The sequence below is a fragment of the Myotis davidii genome, unplaced genomic scaffold (genome assembly GCF_000327345.1).
Source record: "Myotis davidii unplaced genomic scaffold, ASM32734v1 scaffold1439, whole genome shotgun sequence".
Classification (NCBI taxonomy): Eukaryota; Metazoa; Chordata; class Mammalia; order Chiroptera; family Vespertilionidae; genus Myotis; species Myotis davidii.
Genome location: NW_006292342.1, coordinates 372393 through 387875, shown reverse-complemented (window position 1 = coordinate 387875; position 15483 = coordinate 372393). Strand labels below are relative to the sequence as shown.

The window sequence follows — 15483 nt, the reverse complement described above, 5'->3', positions numbered from 1 at the left end:
CAGGCTCCCGGCCTCGGTGAAGGCGTGCGGGCAGGAGCTAGCGACCCCCGGGGTCTACGTGGAAGCCGGCCCCATCGCCCGGAGCCTTCTGGGGCGGCCTCGAGCTCTCGCGTCATCCCCGGAGGCGACGCGGAGGTCGGGGGAAATGCTGGATTGACCGTCTCAACCCCCCTTCCACCCCTAGTTTAGATGCTGTGAAAATGAGCTGGACTCCGAGCTCCGCCCCCCTATTTTGCCCTTCCCACCAACGCCCCTTGGTGCCGGAATTGATTTATGGGCTAGGAGAGATTTGGGGAGCGCAGGACAAGGTGGGCACAGTTCTAGAGGCGGGTGTGGAATGCCGTCCTTCTCCTTTTGACCCCGGGGAGCTGAGGATTACAGCCAAGCCCCCAGCACCCCTCCGGCTGCGCCCCCGCAAGCGACAGAGGGGGCGGAGACCGAAGTGCTAGCGAGTCAGCAGCACGTGTTCGTGCGCAGCGGCGTTTGCGGGCGTCTAAATTAGGGTTGGCTCGGCTCTGGGTCTGTATTTACCCAGAGTGCAGCGGGCACGTGCCTACTCGGCAGCGTGTGCGAGCACGAGCTGCGGAAGAGCACCCCTGAATTCCCTTTCCGCGAGGCGGCCAGAGCCCTGGGCCGCAGGGCCGTGCCCGCAGCCGGTGCACACTCGGACTGTGTCCACGCGAGCCCAAGAGACCACCTGTTGATACTTTTGATCCCGCATCCGGGCCTCCGGGCCTCCGGGCCCTGAGACTGTCAGGAGGTTGCCAGAACGCGAGTCTGTGCCACGCCACGTGGACCATCTGATTGCTCCTTCCCAGCAGTCAGCACCTGGGTACCCTGTCTGCATATCCACGCCGCTCGATATGTACATGCGAGCCCGCCCGTTTGTGCTCTGGTCCCCAGAGCTAACCAGGGAACTATGGAAGTCAGTGGTAGACCCACTCCGGTCCTCCAGAAAAGTATGGGATCAACGTGAAAAGGGGGAGGAGGGCGGAGAGGAAACAAAACATCCAATCAGAGCTGTTGCGCGGTCCTGGCGGAGCCAGTCAGCAGAAGCCCGCCCACAGCCCCAGGCCCTCCGGCGCCTAGGCTTTGCCCGTCTGCACCGCGCTGATAATGCCCGCGGGAGATGTGTTTACGACACCGGCTGGAAATGCAGAAGGATTGGGGACCCCCGGGTACCTTCAGGGAGACGAGGAACTTGGAGAAAGTGATTGTGACAAGGCCAAAAAAGACCACTTCTCCGAGGCGGTGCCCTAAGGGGGGACCTTCATGCCGCGGGACAGGCTGACTGAGGAAGGCTTTATTGGCTTAGGAGGGGTCTCCAAATTGTCCCAGATTTTGCTCCGACTCAGCCGGCATGGACCTCCCCTTCTACACCTCGGACTGCATCAGTAGGTACTTTCGCAGATAGACGGCCCCCAGGACGAGAAGAATCCCCACAAAGGCTGCGATGGAGGTGGAAGCCAAGGCCTGGGACGCAGGGCTCCAAGCTGGGGGCAGGAGGTGAGAATTAGGAATGGATCGCTCGGAGGCATGATGACACACGTGGAGCTCAAGCTGGGCCAGTGTCCCTCCTGGGGTCATAACCCTTCTCCACCCTCAAGTCCCCAGGATTGCAAGGATGCCTCACCCAAGGATGTCAGCGTCACAGGTGCTGAGCTGCTGCCGACCACCAGCCCGTCGAGATTGAGGCGCGCGTGGCAGGTCACGGGCTTCCAGAGATCGTGGGGCCAAGCCTGGAACTTGTAAGTCAGCGTCACGTTGGCCAGATCCAGGCCCGTGAAGCGTTCCAGGCTCTCGGAGTAGATGACCCGGCCGCCACGCTGCAGAGTTACCACCAGGAAGCCCACGGGGAACACGTGCGTCACGTGGCAGCGCAGAATGTACTCCCTGCCCTCCAAGACCGGAGGCTCCAGGATCACCCTGTGAGGCGGTTCTAAAGCAAGAGGGGGCCGCTGAGCAAGGTCCGCGGGCGCCCCCTAGCGCGACTGTCAACTGCCCCATCTCTGTCCCCCTCCCGTCTCCCCGGCCGGGCCTAAAAACCCTCGTCCCTCACTGTAGGCGTGGATCCTGGCCGTGGCCCCCCGCGTTACTCCCGCGCAGGTGAGGAGGCAGTGCACTTCGGAGCTCCAGGCCCTTACGTCCAGCAGCTGGAAGGAGATCCAGCTGGGCCCGCTGAGCTTCTGGCCCCGCCGCAGCCCAGTACGGAGGGCGGAACCCTCCAAGAGGGGGCAGCTGCTGCTGCAGTTGAGCCACACCGAACTCCCCGGCCGCACGGCTATGAAACTGGGGCTTATGCGCATCCAGAACGGCGCTGTGGTCGCGGAGAGCGTGGGAGAGCTGCCTCCGGGGCTTTGCGCCCGCGCAGCCCAGCACCTCCGCGCGCTCCTGCCTCCCGGGCAAGCTACCGCCAGCAAAACCAGAAGTGAGAGGGGAAGCAGAAACCCCATGGCAAAGAGCCCGTAGTGAGAGACCCCGCGCCAGGAAGCCAGGCTGGCTCTGCAGATAAGAAAGCCCAAAGCCCCGCCTTCTCAGCCCCACCCGGAGAGACAGAGGCTCTTAGAGAGCCAGGAGCCTTGCGACATATACCCCCCTCCGCCCCCATTCAAGAATGGGATTCCAGGCCCCATTTTAAACCAAATGTGTGTGTGTGTTTTTTCCAGAGAGAGGTCTTTAATTTTCCCCAGAGTCTCAAAAGTTACCAATACGCCCTGATTTGGTTTAGGGCCTCAGGAATGGGCCTTTCCTTGGAGGGAGGAAGTAGGACAGGGCTGTGGTAGGACAGCTAGGAAGAACTCCAGCTGGACGGAGCACCTCCCCTCAACTCACAAGCGGCTGGGCCCGTGAAAAAAGCTTTATTAACATAAGGGAGAGGCTTCAGGAAGAGCTGGAAATCAGCCCCACCCCAGCTGTCTGCAGGGCCCTCGGGAATTTGGAGCTGCCAGCGTTCGCTTCTTAACATGGTCCCAATGAGATGGAAACAGAACAAAGCAGGACACACGGTTGGGCGTAGTTCCATGGGATCCTATGGTTTAGCGATCACAGAGTGGACACTCGTGTTTAAGCATGTCACCAGGTGTCCTGTGAGCACTAGCAGAGGCACATGTGGGTGGAGGCCACTAACAGAGGTCAGCACCAGTGGGTTGTTTTGGCCAATGGAGTGGGAAATTCCACCCCACCGGGTCTTTTTGTAAGGCACTGTTGTGCAGTCAGTACATCGGTACCTGGTGACCCTGAATGAGATCAGACTGAGCTGCCTGAGGGCAGGAACTTCTGTTCCTCTTGTTTACCATTCTCCCACACACAGAAGGCACTAATAAATATCTGGTAACTGGCCCGGCCGGTGTGGCTCAGTGGATTGAGCACTGTCCCATCCACCAGGAGGTTACTGGTTCTATTCAGGTCAGGGCACACCTCAGGGTTACGGCTGGGTCCTAGTGGGGGCTGGGAGGTGGGGACCTGTAGGAGGCAGCATATCTCATATCTCTCTCTTCCTCTCTCAATGAAAAATCAATTAAAAACCCCCCACTACTATTTACAAATAGATATCTGGTAAAAGAAAAATGAATAAATATGTCATCATCCAGCGCTGGGACCAGTCGACAGCACTGTCAGAGCTGTCAGAGGAAGTGTGGGAATTTGTTTCGATGCTGCCTGAGTCTGGGCAGGGCTACTTCTCTCTCAGGACTGTAGGGCCTTGGCATATGCAGGAGGGTGAGTTTCAGTATTTTCCAGATGGGTGTCCCCATGTCAGAGGTATGTCTCCGTCACACCCCTCTGGCCATCCCTTTGCCATCCCTCACAGTCATGCCCATAGTCTTGCCCCTGAGTCTTGGCTCAGTCCTGTGGCTACAGGTCAGGTGTGAATGTGCCATGGTGTGCAGGTGCCATGACCCTAAACGCCGCCTGTGTTCTGGCTGAGGCCTCTATCCTCTCTCCTGGCATTCTAGAAAGGTGGGTGCTGCCGAATGGCGTAAGTCTGCCACCGGTGGAGGCCCTGTCCAGGGACGGGCTCAGGGTGGTGTGTTCAGCCTCATGGCGGCCGCCTCCTGGGCCTTCTGTAGCCTGTACTTCCGGATCTTCCGCTGACGGTTATAGAGGTAAGCGGCTGTGCCCCCTGTGGCTGCAATGCCCAGGATGAGAGCTGTCACTGCAATGATGGTGACCAAGTTACTCTGCTGATCTGTAGGGAGAACAATAAGGGGAGTTGGGGGCTGAGCCAGGCTCGCTGACCCTGCCCAACCCAGCCCCGTCCCCAACACTGGCACTCACAGATCACGTTCACAACCACTTCACGGGTGGCCACACCACGACGGCTGGTGGCCTGACACACGTAGGTGCCCGAAATACCCCGCGTGACAGGCCTCAGCTCCCCGATGGGCAGCAAAGCCCCATCCCCTTTCCGGTGACAGTCCAGCTTGGGGACTGGGTTCCCCGAGGCCTGGCACCTCAGGGTCTGCGAGATGCCTTCCTCCAACGTCCAGTTTCCTGGGCAATTCTCCTTGTCCAGTCGGGGGCCATCTAGAGAAACACAGCAAGAGGAGGTCAGGGTCAGGAACCAGAACTCCTCTCACCACCCAGGTCTGGAGGAGTTAGGTAGGCAACCCAGGGCAGGGGCGGGGGTAGACTTCAGAGACATGAGCTCATGGAGTCGTAGGCCTGGGCCTTGGAGGTTTGGGGTCATTGTCCAGCAGCCCTACTTACACAGAACAAAGAGCTTCTGGGTCTTGTTTTTGTGCAGCACATGCCCGGCCACCTCCAGGGCAGCAGAACACACAAAGCCACGCCCGTTGTCCTCAGCAGTGGCATTCAGCATGGTTTGGGCATTCGGAAATGGAGACTCAGCTGGGTCCCCGATCAGCGTCACCACAGCTCCAGCATGGGCCTTGCACTCCACGCTCACCACAGTCCCCTCGGGGACTTCAGACTCACTCAGGGTCAAGTTGGGAGCTGGGAAACCTGGGGGAGGAGCACGCAGTGAGCCCCGCCCCTAGGTCTGGCCCCGCGCGTCCAGAGCTCTGGCCTGTCCCTACTTACTGTAGATGGTCACATTCTCCCGAGTCCTCTGACTCTGGTTTCCCAGGGTCACTGCACAGGTCAGCTGCTGGACGCCTTCATCCCTCGGGGCCATCTCCACCAAGGCGGTGGCCGAGAGCGAGTCCTTGCTGTACTTGATTCTGGGTTCCAGCCTCTGGTCCTCCAGTGCCAAGTGAACCTGGGCCTCTGAGGCCGGGAACAGCCCATCCAGGGAGCAGGTCACGGACCGCTGTGTGCCCACTTCCATGATCCCGGGAGTAACAAGGTGTGGGCGGACCTCTGGCAGGACTGGCCAGAGAAGGTGGGTGTGAGCAGAGGGGAACTGAAGCCCTTTCCCGCAGCATTTTCATTCTGTCACCTGGAACGCCTCTTCCCCGGGAGACTCTGCAACTTGGCCATCTATGACTCGGGACACTTGACCCCCTTACCCTGGGTCACAGCCTTCTCAGAAGATCCTGTGGCCCAGGCGGCCCATCCCCCAACACCCCACCCCAGTGGCCAAGAACATGCTCTTCCCAGAAGCCTTTGCAATCTAGCACTATCTTGTCCGTACCCTCAGGCCAGGAGCGCCTCCTTCCCAGGAACCCCGCACCCCAAGCAGGAGCCCTGCCTGAGCCTGTCCTCCTGCGAACTTCCCAATGCCTCACCGAAGGTTCGGAGCTGCCTGGGGACTGAGCTGTTCTGGAACAGTCCCAGCCCTTGGGGCCGAAGGTCCAGTTCTGTGTGGCAGGAGAAGTTGGTGCCATGGTCGTCTCTGCGTGCCAACACTGTGGCCGTGACCTCAGCCACAGGCGTCCCCTCCGCAGGCTGCCGGCTCAGCAACTTCTCCCCTTGGAGCAGCATCACGGAGAGCTTTGTCCGGGGCGCCCCTCCCTCCACCTGGCAACGTAGGGTGAGGTTTTCGCCCACAGGCTGCCATTGGGGCAGGGGTTCCAGCTCCACACGCTCTGGGAACCCTGGGGGAGAAGAGAGGAAGGAGTGTCCTGTGAGCTGGACAGGAAGGATACCACCAGCAGGGGGCACAGAGACACCATACCTGGGCCAGGGAGCCTCACGGCCCCAAACACACCCCAAGGATGACTAATCCCGAGCCACCTAAGTCATTCAGGAATGTTAAGAACTTCGGGGAAACCAGTGAGAAGTCCCCAAGTGGTTGTGAAAGGGCAAACCATTTTTTTTATTCACTGCAGCTTCTAAGAGTGAAAAGTGGGAAAGAACCTCGGAGTGTGTCACCAGGTGTCAGTGAAATGCAGTATTTCAGCTGCCCAGTAGAGACTGGTTTTGTTTTTTGTTTTTACAGAGAGGAAGGGAGAGGGATAGAGAGTTAGAGACATCGATAAGAGAGAAACATTGATCAGCTGCCTCCTGCACACTCCCTGCTGGGCATGTGCCCACAAGCAAGTACACGCCCTTGACCGGAATCGAATCTGGGACCCTTGAGTCCACAGGCTGACGCTCCATCCACTGAGCCAAACCGGTTAGGGCTAGAGATTGTTTTTAAAAAGACCTCTGCTCTTCAAACAAAAAAAAATTAAGAACAGAAAAAGAAATTTAAAACAATAAAAATTGTTTAAAAAGAAAACTAAAAAACCAAACCAAAAAGGACAGAATAAATGAGAGAAAGAAAGAGACCTCTGCTCCCCCTTCCCCTATCTTGGCTTTATTTTTCTCTGTAGCACCCGTTCACTCTCTGATGCACAACATCCTCTACTCAGGGAACTTGTTTCTCCTCGATTTCCTCCCATGAAATGTGATCCCAGGAGGCAGGCTCTTTGTCTGCCTTGCCCCCCGTGTTGTTTGCTGGCACACAGTAGGCGCTCTATATTTATAGAAGGAATAAGGTTGAACCACACACACTGATTGGAGGCCTTTCAGGAGCCCACGTTCAGGAGAAAGAAGTTCCAGCCCTGCCCGCATGGCTCCGTGGTTGAGCTCGACTTACGAACCAGGAGGTCACGGTTACATTCCGGGTCAGGGCACATGACTGGGTTGCTCAGTGTGGGGCGTGCAGGAGGCAGCCGAACAATGATTCTCTCTTATCACTGATGTTTCTCTCTTTCTCTCCCTCTCCCTTCCTCTCTGAAGTCAATTAAAAAATATTTTTAAAAAAGAGAGCAAGAGCCGAGACCGGCTTGGCTCAGTGGATAGAGCGTCAGCCTGCGGACTGAAAGGTCCCGGGTTCGATTCCGATCAAGGGCATGTACCTGGGTTGCGGGCACATCCCCAGTAGGAGTGTGCAGGAGGCAGCTGATCGATGTTTCTCTCTCATCGATGTTTCTGACTCTCTAATCTCTCTCCCTTCCTCTCTGTAAAAAAATCAATAAAATATATTTTAAAAAAAAAGAGAGAGAGCGAGAAAGAAGTTCCTGAATGTGCTGTATGACCCTCTGAAATGTTAAAAATGTAAGAACCAAAAAAAAAAAAAGTAAGAACCCACAGACACCCAAAATGCAACTCTGGATAGCCCTGAAGATACAACTTGTGGGCTCGGTTTTCACAGGCCAGGGTTTCCATTTTGCACCAGGTAACAGAATTCTGAGCCTGAATGGCCAGTGAACATTTATAGCAGAGCCCTGCCGAGCTGTGACTTAGCACTGAGACCCGCCAAGCTCCCCAGGGAGCGGTCTTGAGGGCTCCGGGTCACTGTTCCCTTCTAAGAGGCCCAGGAACATCACTTGGCAAAGCTGTTAAAGGGTCAGGGGCTTGGGTTTGGTTCCTAGCTTTTCGGCTTCTTTGCTATGGGCTGTGGGTGAGTGACTTGCCTCTGGAACAGTCCCAGCCCTCAGGGCTCAGAAACGGAGACGCAGTTTCCTGAGCTGTAAAGCGGGGCTACTGGAGGTAGGACTATTATTAATGCATTTAAGAAATTGAAAGAGTGAGTGTCAATGGGCATCAGGTTTCCTTTTAGGGTAATGAAAATGTTCTTAAATTAGATGGTGGTGATGGTTGAACTCTATAAACACTAAAATTCATTGACTTATGCACTTCAAATCTGTTGTTGTTTTTTAAAAGGGCCCAGAGCTGTAGCCGATTTGGCTCAGTGAATAGAGCTTTGGCCTATAGACTGAAAGGTCCCGGGTTCGATTCTGGTCAAGAGCACACATGCCCAGGTTTCGGACTTGATCCCCAGTAGGGAGCATGCAGGAGGCAGGCAAATAATGATTCTCTCTCATCATTGATGTTTCCATCTCTCTCTCCCTCTCCCTTCCTCTCTGAAATCATTAAAATTAAAAAAAATTTTTTTTAAAGGCCCAGAAAACTCTCAGGCACCCAGCTCTGATATCTAATCATCTGCTGCAAACCACAACTTGCAGAGCGAGAGGCCTCCTTATACCTCAGCCCCCATGTCTCCAAACCTGGCGCTTTGCACTGTGAGCCAGGCTCCCGGAAGAGGTCTGTCTTGCCTTGACACCCCCAACCCCCCACCTTCAGTCCCTCACAAAGTCCTGGTCACACTGCTCTTCAAATATTTGTCTGCCCTTCCTTTCCTGTAAGCAGCCACTGCCCACAAAATGTGTGGCCTGGACAAGGCCCTCAGCCAACTGTCCTCTGGCTTCCCCTAAGTCTGGCCTTCTGCTCTCTAGATCCCTGGCCTGCTCACACACTTTTGAAGTGTGGCTCCCTATCACCCTGGGGAGAGGGCCCCAACTCCCCAGCCTGGCATTCGAGGAACTGCCAGCCTTAGCTCCAGCCTCGCTCATCTGCTGATGTTCAGCCCCTCCGGCCCGCCCAACCCCGGGTCAGCATGTTTGCCCCTCCGAACCTCTGCCCAGGCTGTTCCCTCTGCCCAGGCTGTTCCCTCTGCCCAGGCTGTTCCCTCTGCCCAGGCTGTTCCCTCTGCCCAGAATGCCTGTCTACCAGCTCCCGTGCACCCTTCAAGGCCTGGTTAGGGGTCACTTCCTGCATAAATCGCCACTCTAACCTTTCTCGAGAAAGCTTAGCCACCCAGGGAAGTCCCTCGCCTTTACGCTGAGGGCGGGGCAGGCCCAAGCCAGAATGTCTCCCAGCTGACACCCCTGCTGTGCGTCAGCTACCTGCTCCATTTCACAGAGCTGGAAACTGAGGCACAGTCTGGTCTCTAGAGTCACAGAGGGAGCAAGTGGCAGAGGCAGGAACTCACGCCTGAAGTGACCAGGCTGAGCTGTGGAAGGGCCTTCCAGGGAGTTCCCTGGGGTTTTCAGAGGCCCCTGGGAATGTTTGGGGACTTCCCTCATCTGGCCAGCACCTGCTCAAACATCCTCCATATCAAAAGCAAAACTAATATTCGCCCAAAGGCTTCCTCGCCCAGACACCATGAAGATGGAATGCCCTTCATGCCTTACTGCATCCCCATCCCCATCCCAGGAGGTCTCATGTGAAAGTCAACCCAGAAGCCAGGTCCCCCACAGTCACACAGTTAGTAAGGGCCATGATGGGACTGGAACCCAAGGCTGTCTAATCCCAAAGCCAGGTGACCAGTTTCCTCCCTCCCTTCCTCCCTCCCTTCCTCCCTCCCTTCCTTCCTCCCTTCCTTCCTTTTTGGTTTGTTTTGTTCTAATTTGAATTTTATTTATTGCCTATGGTCATAGTCACTCATTCTCACCGTTCAAAATGCCCAAAGGGCCCTGGCCGTTTTGGCTCAGTGGATAGAGCGTCGGCCTGCAGACTCCCCCGCCCCTTCCACAGTTAATATGGTCATTTCTTTCAGTAAACACAACCTCCCTCATCCTACTCCAGCACTCCCTAACACAGAGAATGGCATGCCACTCATTCTAGGCATACCTTCCTTCTTTTGAGTTTGACTGCAGCGTCTAGGAGTGTGCAGCAACTAGCACCCTCTCTTTTGGGGACACAAGGAACTTCCTCATTCATGTACACAGTTGCATACTATTCCATTGGATAGCCAAACCACAGTTATTTCCCAGCCCCGACATTTGAGCGGCTTGTAAAGTTTTGCCCTTACAAACAAAGCTGCAGAATAATCCCGCCCACCCCCAGTCCCCTCTGAGCAGGGACACATGCAAGCCCAGTTCCCAGTAGTAGGGTTTCTGTATGTGTCATTCGGAGAACTGAGGCCCCTTCCCTGCCTGGGACTGTGCTTCCTCATGCTCCCACCCCGTCAGCAATGTCCCAGGACGGCCTGCTGGCTCAGTCTTGTCAGCGCAGCTGTTATCAATTCTTTCCATTGTTGCCAATAAGTGAAGAAAACTTCACTCAGGGCTAGTTTTAATTTGCATCTTCTAAAAAAGAGTCAGCTGGCTCTATCTGGTTTGGCTCAGTGGATAGAGCGTTCACCTGTGGACTAAAGGGTCCCGGGTTCAATTCCAGTCAAGGGCACATGCCCAGGTTGCGGACTCAATCCCCAGTGTGGGATGTGCAGGAGCCAGCTGATCAATAATTCTCTCTAATCATCGATGTTTCTATCTCTTCCTCCCTCTCCCTTCCTCTGTGAAATCAATAAAAATATAGATTTTAAAACACAATAAAAATAAATACATAAGAGCCAGCTTGCCTGGCTAGTGTGGCTCAGTGATTGAATGTCAATCTATGAACAAGGAGGTCATGGTTTGGTTCCCAATCAGGACATCTGCCTGGGTTGCAGGCTCCATCCACAGTAGGGGATGTGCAGGAAACAGCCAATCGATGATTCTCATCATTGATGTTTCTCTCTCTCCCTTCCTAATGCCGCGACCCTTTAATACAATTCCTCATGTTGTGGTGACCCCCAATTTCATTGTTATGAATTGAACATAATTAAAGCATAGTGATTAATCACAGAAACAATATGTAATTATATATGTGTTTTCTGATGATCTTTGGCGACCCCTGTGAAAAGGTCGTTCGACCCCCAAAGGGGTCGCTGGTCTAGAGACAGTTCTTGAATGTGCTGAATCCCTGTAGATACTCTTAAGTGCACCCAAGGAAGCTCAAGGAGAGGTTGCAAATGACAAGGAGGCTTTCCGAAGATGTGACCACCTGCCCTTCAGTGAGACCCTCCCTGGCCCCACCACCAAACTTCAAAGGCAGTCCCAGCCCACTATGGACTCCCTTGCCCACCTCCCCCACCCAGCATGTCCAGTCCAGCCCCTGGGCCCAACCACTCACAGTACACAGTGAGGGACATTGTAGCCTCCGACTGTTTGTTGTGGCAGACTGAGTAGCAGTATGGGATGGTGTCTCCTTGTACGGAACTCAGTTCATACATCTGCCAGTTGGACCCATTGGCCACCTCTTTCTTATCCAAATGAGTCTCCAGGCCCAAGAGGGTATATTGATCGCAGGAGGTACTGCAGTTCACCAACACGGAACCTCCCCGGGGTATGATGACTTCTTTGGGGTGCACTGATGTTTGGGCACCTCCAGGCCCTGGAACAAAAGTGTGAAGAGGAGAAAGGCATTGCAATTTGGGTTCATCGATATTCCTGGGTCCCCAGCCTGTGCTGGGGGCACAGCCTTGAATAAGACAGAACTCTCTGCCATCAGTGAGGGAGACAGAAAAATTCACGAGCAAACAAGATAATTAATAACTGATGTTCAGAAGAACTCTGACAAAAGCCAAACAGCAACACCGGGTGACAGGACAGTGACTTGGGGACCGGGTTATGTGTGAGCACAGATATGGATGATGAGAAGGGCGATCCAGAGAAAAGGGAAATGAGTCCCAAGTGCAAAGGTCCTGGGGCAGGGTGTCTGCAGCCAAGTCAGCAGGGGGAAGAGTGAGGGGAAATGAGCTCAGGAAGATCACGCAGGCAGTGGAAGCCATGCCAAGGATGTGTTCTTCACTCTGAAGGCCATGGGGAGCCATTGGAGGATTTCAGCAGAGGAGGAACAGAGCATCAGGGCCCTCCCTCCCAAGAGGTCCGGTAGCGGGGGCAGCCCTTTGGGGATGGACGCATTCTAATCACGTTGGTTCCTCCCTCTCTTTGACAAGTGATCGCCCTTTTCCTGCCTCAGTGTCCCCATCTGTAAGTATAGTCCTCCGAGCCCTGTTATTAAAAGGAACTCCTAGGACAGGGCAGGGAGCAAGGAGCCACAGATAAGGAGCGGGATTGTGTTAGCTCCCTCAGACCCTGGTGCCTCCAAAGCTGAAAAAATGTCTGAGCCCGTCCCTCCTACCCCACCCCCAGAGATTCCTGCCCTCGGCTTTGGGCCCACTCTATCTTGGGTGGGAGAGATGTGAAAACAGCTCTCCGCGGATGATCCTGGGCTCATTCCCACTTCACAGAGGGAAATGGTGAGGCGGGGGTGGTGGTGGGGTGGTGTGGGGGGACGGTGACTCGGCCAGAAAGTGGCAGAACCTGGACTGCAGTCTGTGTTAGAACTTTTTCTGAAGCTGGTAGCCATGTTGTCCATCTTCCGCCCTCCTGCTCCCCAACTCTATCACCCTCTGAGACTCTCTGTTCCCCCTCTCGCCCCCGCCCCCTGGAGTTGGTGAAGGGACGCCTCGGAATCTCACTTCTCAGCCTGTGTTCCTTGGGCAAGTCAGGCTTGGAATTCCCCTGAGCAGAAGCAGGTCTGGACTTCCCCAAGGGCTGGAAAGGAGGAAGAAACTGTGCTTGCTGCGTGGGGTCCCAGCCTGCTCAGAGGGTAAGCGTCCCATAACACATGACTGCCAGCTGTGCTGGGTCAGGAACAACCGAGGCAAAGTGTGCGCACTGACCGCACATTCTCCATTTACAGGTGAAAAACTGAGGCTCTGGGAGGCGCAGCCTATAGCCCCAGGCCACACATTGAGGTGCAGGGTCTGGATTTGAACCCATGGCGGTTGATTTTCTTTCTTTTTTTTTTTTTAAAAAAAATATTTTTATTGATTTCAGAGAAGAAGGCAGAGGGCGAGAGAGATAGAAACATCAATGATGAGAGAGAATCATTGACCGGCTGCCTCCTGCAGGCCCCACACCAGGGATCGAGCCAGCAACCTGGGCATGTGCCCTGACCATGAAATCGAACCTGGTTCACAGGTCGATGTTCAGCCACGGAGCCACACAGGCCGGCCTTGACTTTCGTTTTTAAAATTTTGACTTATTTTTTTAAAAAAATTTAAAAAATATATTTTATTGATTTTTTTACAGAGAGGAAGGGAGAGGGATAGAGAGCCAGAAACACTGATGAGAGAGAAACATTGATCAGCTGCCTCCTGCACACTCCCTACCAGGGATGTGCCGGCAACCAAGGTACATGCCCTTGACGGGAATCGAACCTGGGACCCTTCAGTCCGCAGGCCGATGCTCTATCCACTGAGCCAAACTGGTTAGGGTGACTTACTGATCTTTAGAGAGAGAAGAAAGGAGAGACAGACAGACAGATATTTTTTGTCTCACTTATCTATGTATTCACTGATTGATTATTATATGTGGGTGGTTCTCTAGCCCCACTTTCCCCTAAACAACTACCTAAATACTAATGGCCTGGACCTCAGCCGAGATGGGGGCGGGGCGGGAGCCGGTCCTCCCACCGCTTGAGCGCTCGCCAGAGCAGCCCCTGTCCTCCACTCACCTGGGAGCAGAGCCCAGAGCAGGGTTTTTCCCGGAAACCCTGGAAGGAGGGTTCTGGCATTTCCGGATTGACGGTGCCCCCTCGCTGGCCGCTGCCGCGCCGGAATTTCCGAAATGAAGCAAAGGGACCACAGAGGCGGTAGCGACCGGAGGGCGGCCCCGGGCCGGGGGTCCGGTCCTGGGGGCGGGTTCATTTCGATGCTGCGCTTACCCTGCGCTCGCTGAGAGCTGACAGCTGTTCGTGCGTCTTAGGAATTGTTCCTGTGCCCATTCCACAGAGGGGTAAACTGGGGCTCCGAGCTGCGAGGGGATTTGACCCCCAGCGCCTGCAGGTCCCTTGAACCGAGTGGACGACCCCTCGCTGGGTCGGGTCCCGTGACCCTCCATCAAGGGTGCCCCTCCCCGAAAGGGCACGACTCCGTGATTTCCGAGAAGCGGCCGGAGCGGCACCTCCAGGATCCCGTGCGCCACGGGGGCGAGGACACGCGGCGACGTCACTACCCAGGATCCGCTTTCCCCCACCGATGGCGCCCCCTCTCCCGAGATCTCGCTTCCCCTTTCTGCCTTGGCCGTGGGGGCGTCTTTACAGTTTCCAGAAAAGGGAAGGAAGTCACGTGGCCCCAGCATGCCGCGCTCCCCGCTGCCGTTCCCAGGCTCCGCGGGGAAACTGAGGCAGCCGACCCAGAGGGGGGAGGAGAGGCACTCGAGCCCTTGCCTTTCCAAGGGAAACTGAGGCAGCTCCTGACTTAGGCTCTGAAGTGGGGCGGGGAGAGGGGACGCTCAAACCCCTGCCCATCCTGAAACTCGAACCCGGGGCGCTAGCACTAAAAATGGGCAGGAATGTGTCCGCCTGGTTCCGTTAGGGCGATGGGGGCGCCGTGAGGCCCCGCGCCGCGTCCACCGGCCGCCCCCACGTCCCTCATCCCCGAGGGCACAGGCCGTGCGTGTGACCTCAGGACTCATCATTCACCACGTGGAGACTAGGAGAGTTCCGAGGGCTAAGAGCGCCGCCCAAGGCTTCCTGTTGTGCGGCGCGTGCCGCGTCACCATGGAGACCTCGGAGGGGCCACAGGTTCGCCCAGCAGAAGGGGAAAGGAAGGGGCCCGGGGGATGCCTCCGCCCTTCCTCGGAGAGATGGTGCTTCGAGTCACCCGTCATCCAGAAATGCGTCCCGCTCCCCCCACCCTGATGGTTCCTAAGGAATTTCCACGGGGATCTTTCTTACTGGGCGGTGGAGGATGCAAAAGTCCACCCCCAGAATGGCCTGGGGTCCGAGTCCCTCGAGAGGGTCTGGGGAAATCCTGCGCGGCGTGTTATTTTCCGGAGGATTTTTCCCAGGCTCGCATCAGCGGGTCCTTTGGCCTTGAATCCAAGTGCGCAGCCGCTGGCTCCCCCTCGCGGCCCGGGTACCCCCTGCAGCCAGAGAAGCGCTCTTCCTTCTCCACACCGCTGAGCAGTGTTGATTGAGCGCCAGTTCTCTATGAGGCATCACTCCAGATGCTGGGGACACACAACAAACAGAACAAAAATCTCTGCCATCGTACTGAGATGGTCTTAGTGGGGGCAACAGTCAAGACACAAAAATAAAATAGATGAAGTGTTAGGTTGTTATTAGTGCTAAGGAGAAAAATAAAACGGGGAAGGGGAGAGGAAATGTGAGGGTTAATGTACTTTTAAATAGAGTATTCTGGGGGAGACTGAGAATGTGACATTTGAGCAAAGACCAGAGGGAGCAGTGACAATATTAAGAAGGTAGTGTATCAGACAAAGAACACGGAATGTGCAAAGGCCCTGAGGTAGCAACTGCCTTAAGGACAGTCAGGAAGCCAGAGTGGGTAGAGTGCAGTGAAGAGGAGGAGAGTTGGAGGAGAGGAGGGCAGGGAGCGGGTGGGGCAGCTCGGGTAGGGGGGGGGCACTTTGGCTTTTCCCCTGAGTGAGGTGGGAGCCATGCAGGGTTCTGAGCAGAGGA

At 55.6% G+C, this 15483-nt stretch overlaps 2 protein-coding genes across 2 annotated transcripts; both read right to left on the bottom strand.

The window, feature by feature from the left end:
- Positions 1–1288: 1288 nt before the first annotated feature.
- ICAM4 (intercellular adhesion molecule 4 (Landsteiner-Wiener blood group)) lies at positions 1289–3148 on the bottom strand. Its single transcript, XM_006765749.2, has 3 exons — positions 2060–3148; positions 1634–1939; positions 1289–1493 (listed from the first exon to the last, which is right to left on the bottom strand). Exons 1-3 carry the CDS (start codon positions 2451–2453, stop codon positions 1375–1377), a joined length of 819 nt encoding a protein of 272 aa, XP_006765812.1. The 5' UTR covers positions 2454–3148; the 3' UTR covers positions 1289–1374.
- A 7-nt stretch (positions 3149–3155) lies between these two features.
- Positions 3156–13708, bottom strand: ICAM1 (intercellular adhesion molecule 1). Its single transcript, XM_006765820.2, has 7 exons — positions 13516–13708; positions 11125–11385; positions 5688–5996; positions 5041–5328; positions 4708–4962; positions 4276–4524; positions 3156–4186 (listed from the first exon to the last, which is right to left on the bottom strand). Exons 1-7 carry the CDS (start codon positions 13706–13708, stop codon positions 4017–4019), a joined length of 1725 nt encoding a protein of 574 aa, XP_006765883.1. The 3' UTR covers positions 3156–4016.
- Between the last annotated feature and the right edge of the window lie 1775 nt (positions 13709–15483).

Coding starts and splice junctions, on each gene's coding strand:
- ICAM4 (XM_006765749.2), bottom strand. CDS start 2,453: ATGGGGTTTCTGCTTCCCCTCTCACTTCTGGTTTTGCTGGCGGTAGCT. Junction 1,940..2,059: donor GGCCAGGATCCACGCCTACA/GTGAGGGACGAG, acceptor CTCTTGCTTTAG/AACCGCCTCACAGGGTGATC. Junction 1,494..1,633: donor TGTGACGCTGACATCCTTGG/GTGAGGCATCCT, acceptor TCCTGCCCCCAG/CTTGGAGCCCTGCGTCCCAG.
- ICAM1 (XM_006765820.2), bottom strand. CDS start 13,708: ATGAACCCGCCCCCAGGACCGGACCCCCGGCCCGGGGCCGCCCTCCGG. Junction 4,963..5,040: donor GGAGAATGTGACCATCTACA/GTAAGTAGGGAC, acceptor CTCCTCCCCCAG/GTTTCCCAGCTCCCAACTTG. Junction 4,525..4,707: donor CCAGAAGCTCTTTGTTCTGT/GTAAGTAGGGCT, acceptor GTGTTTCTCTAG/ATGGCCCCCGACTGGACAAG.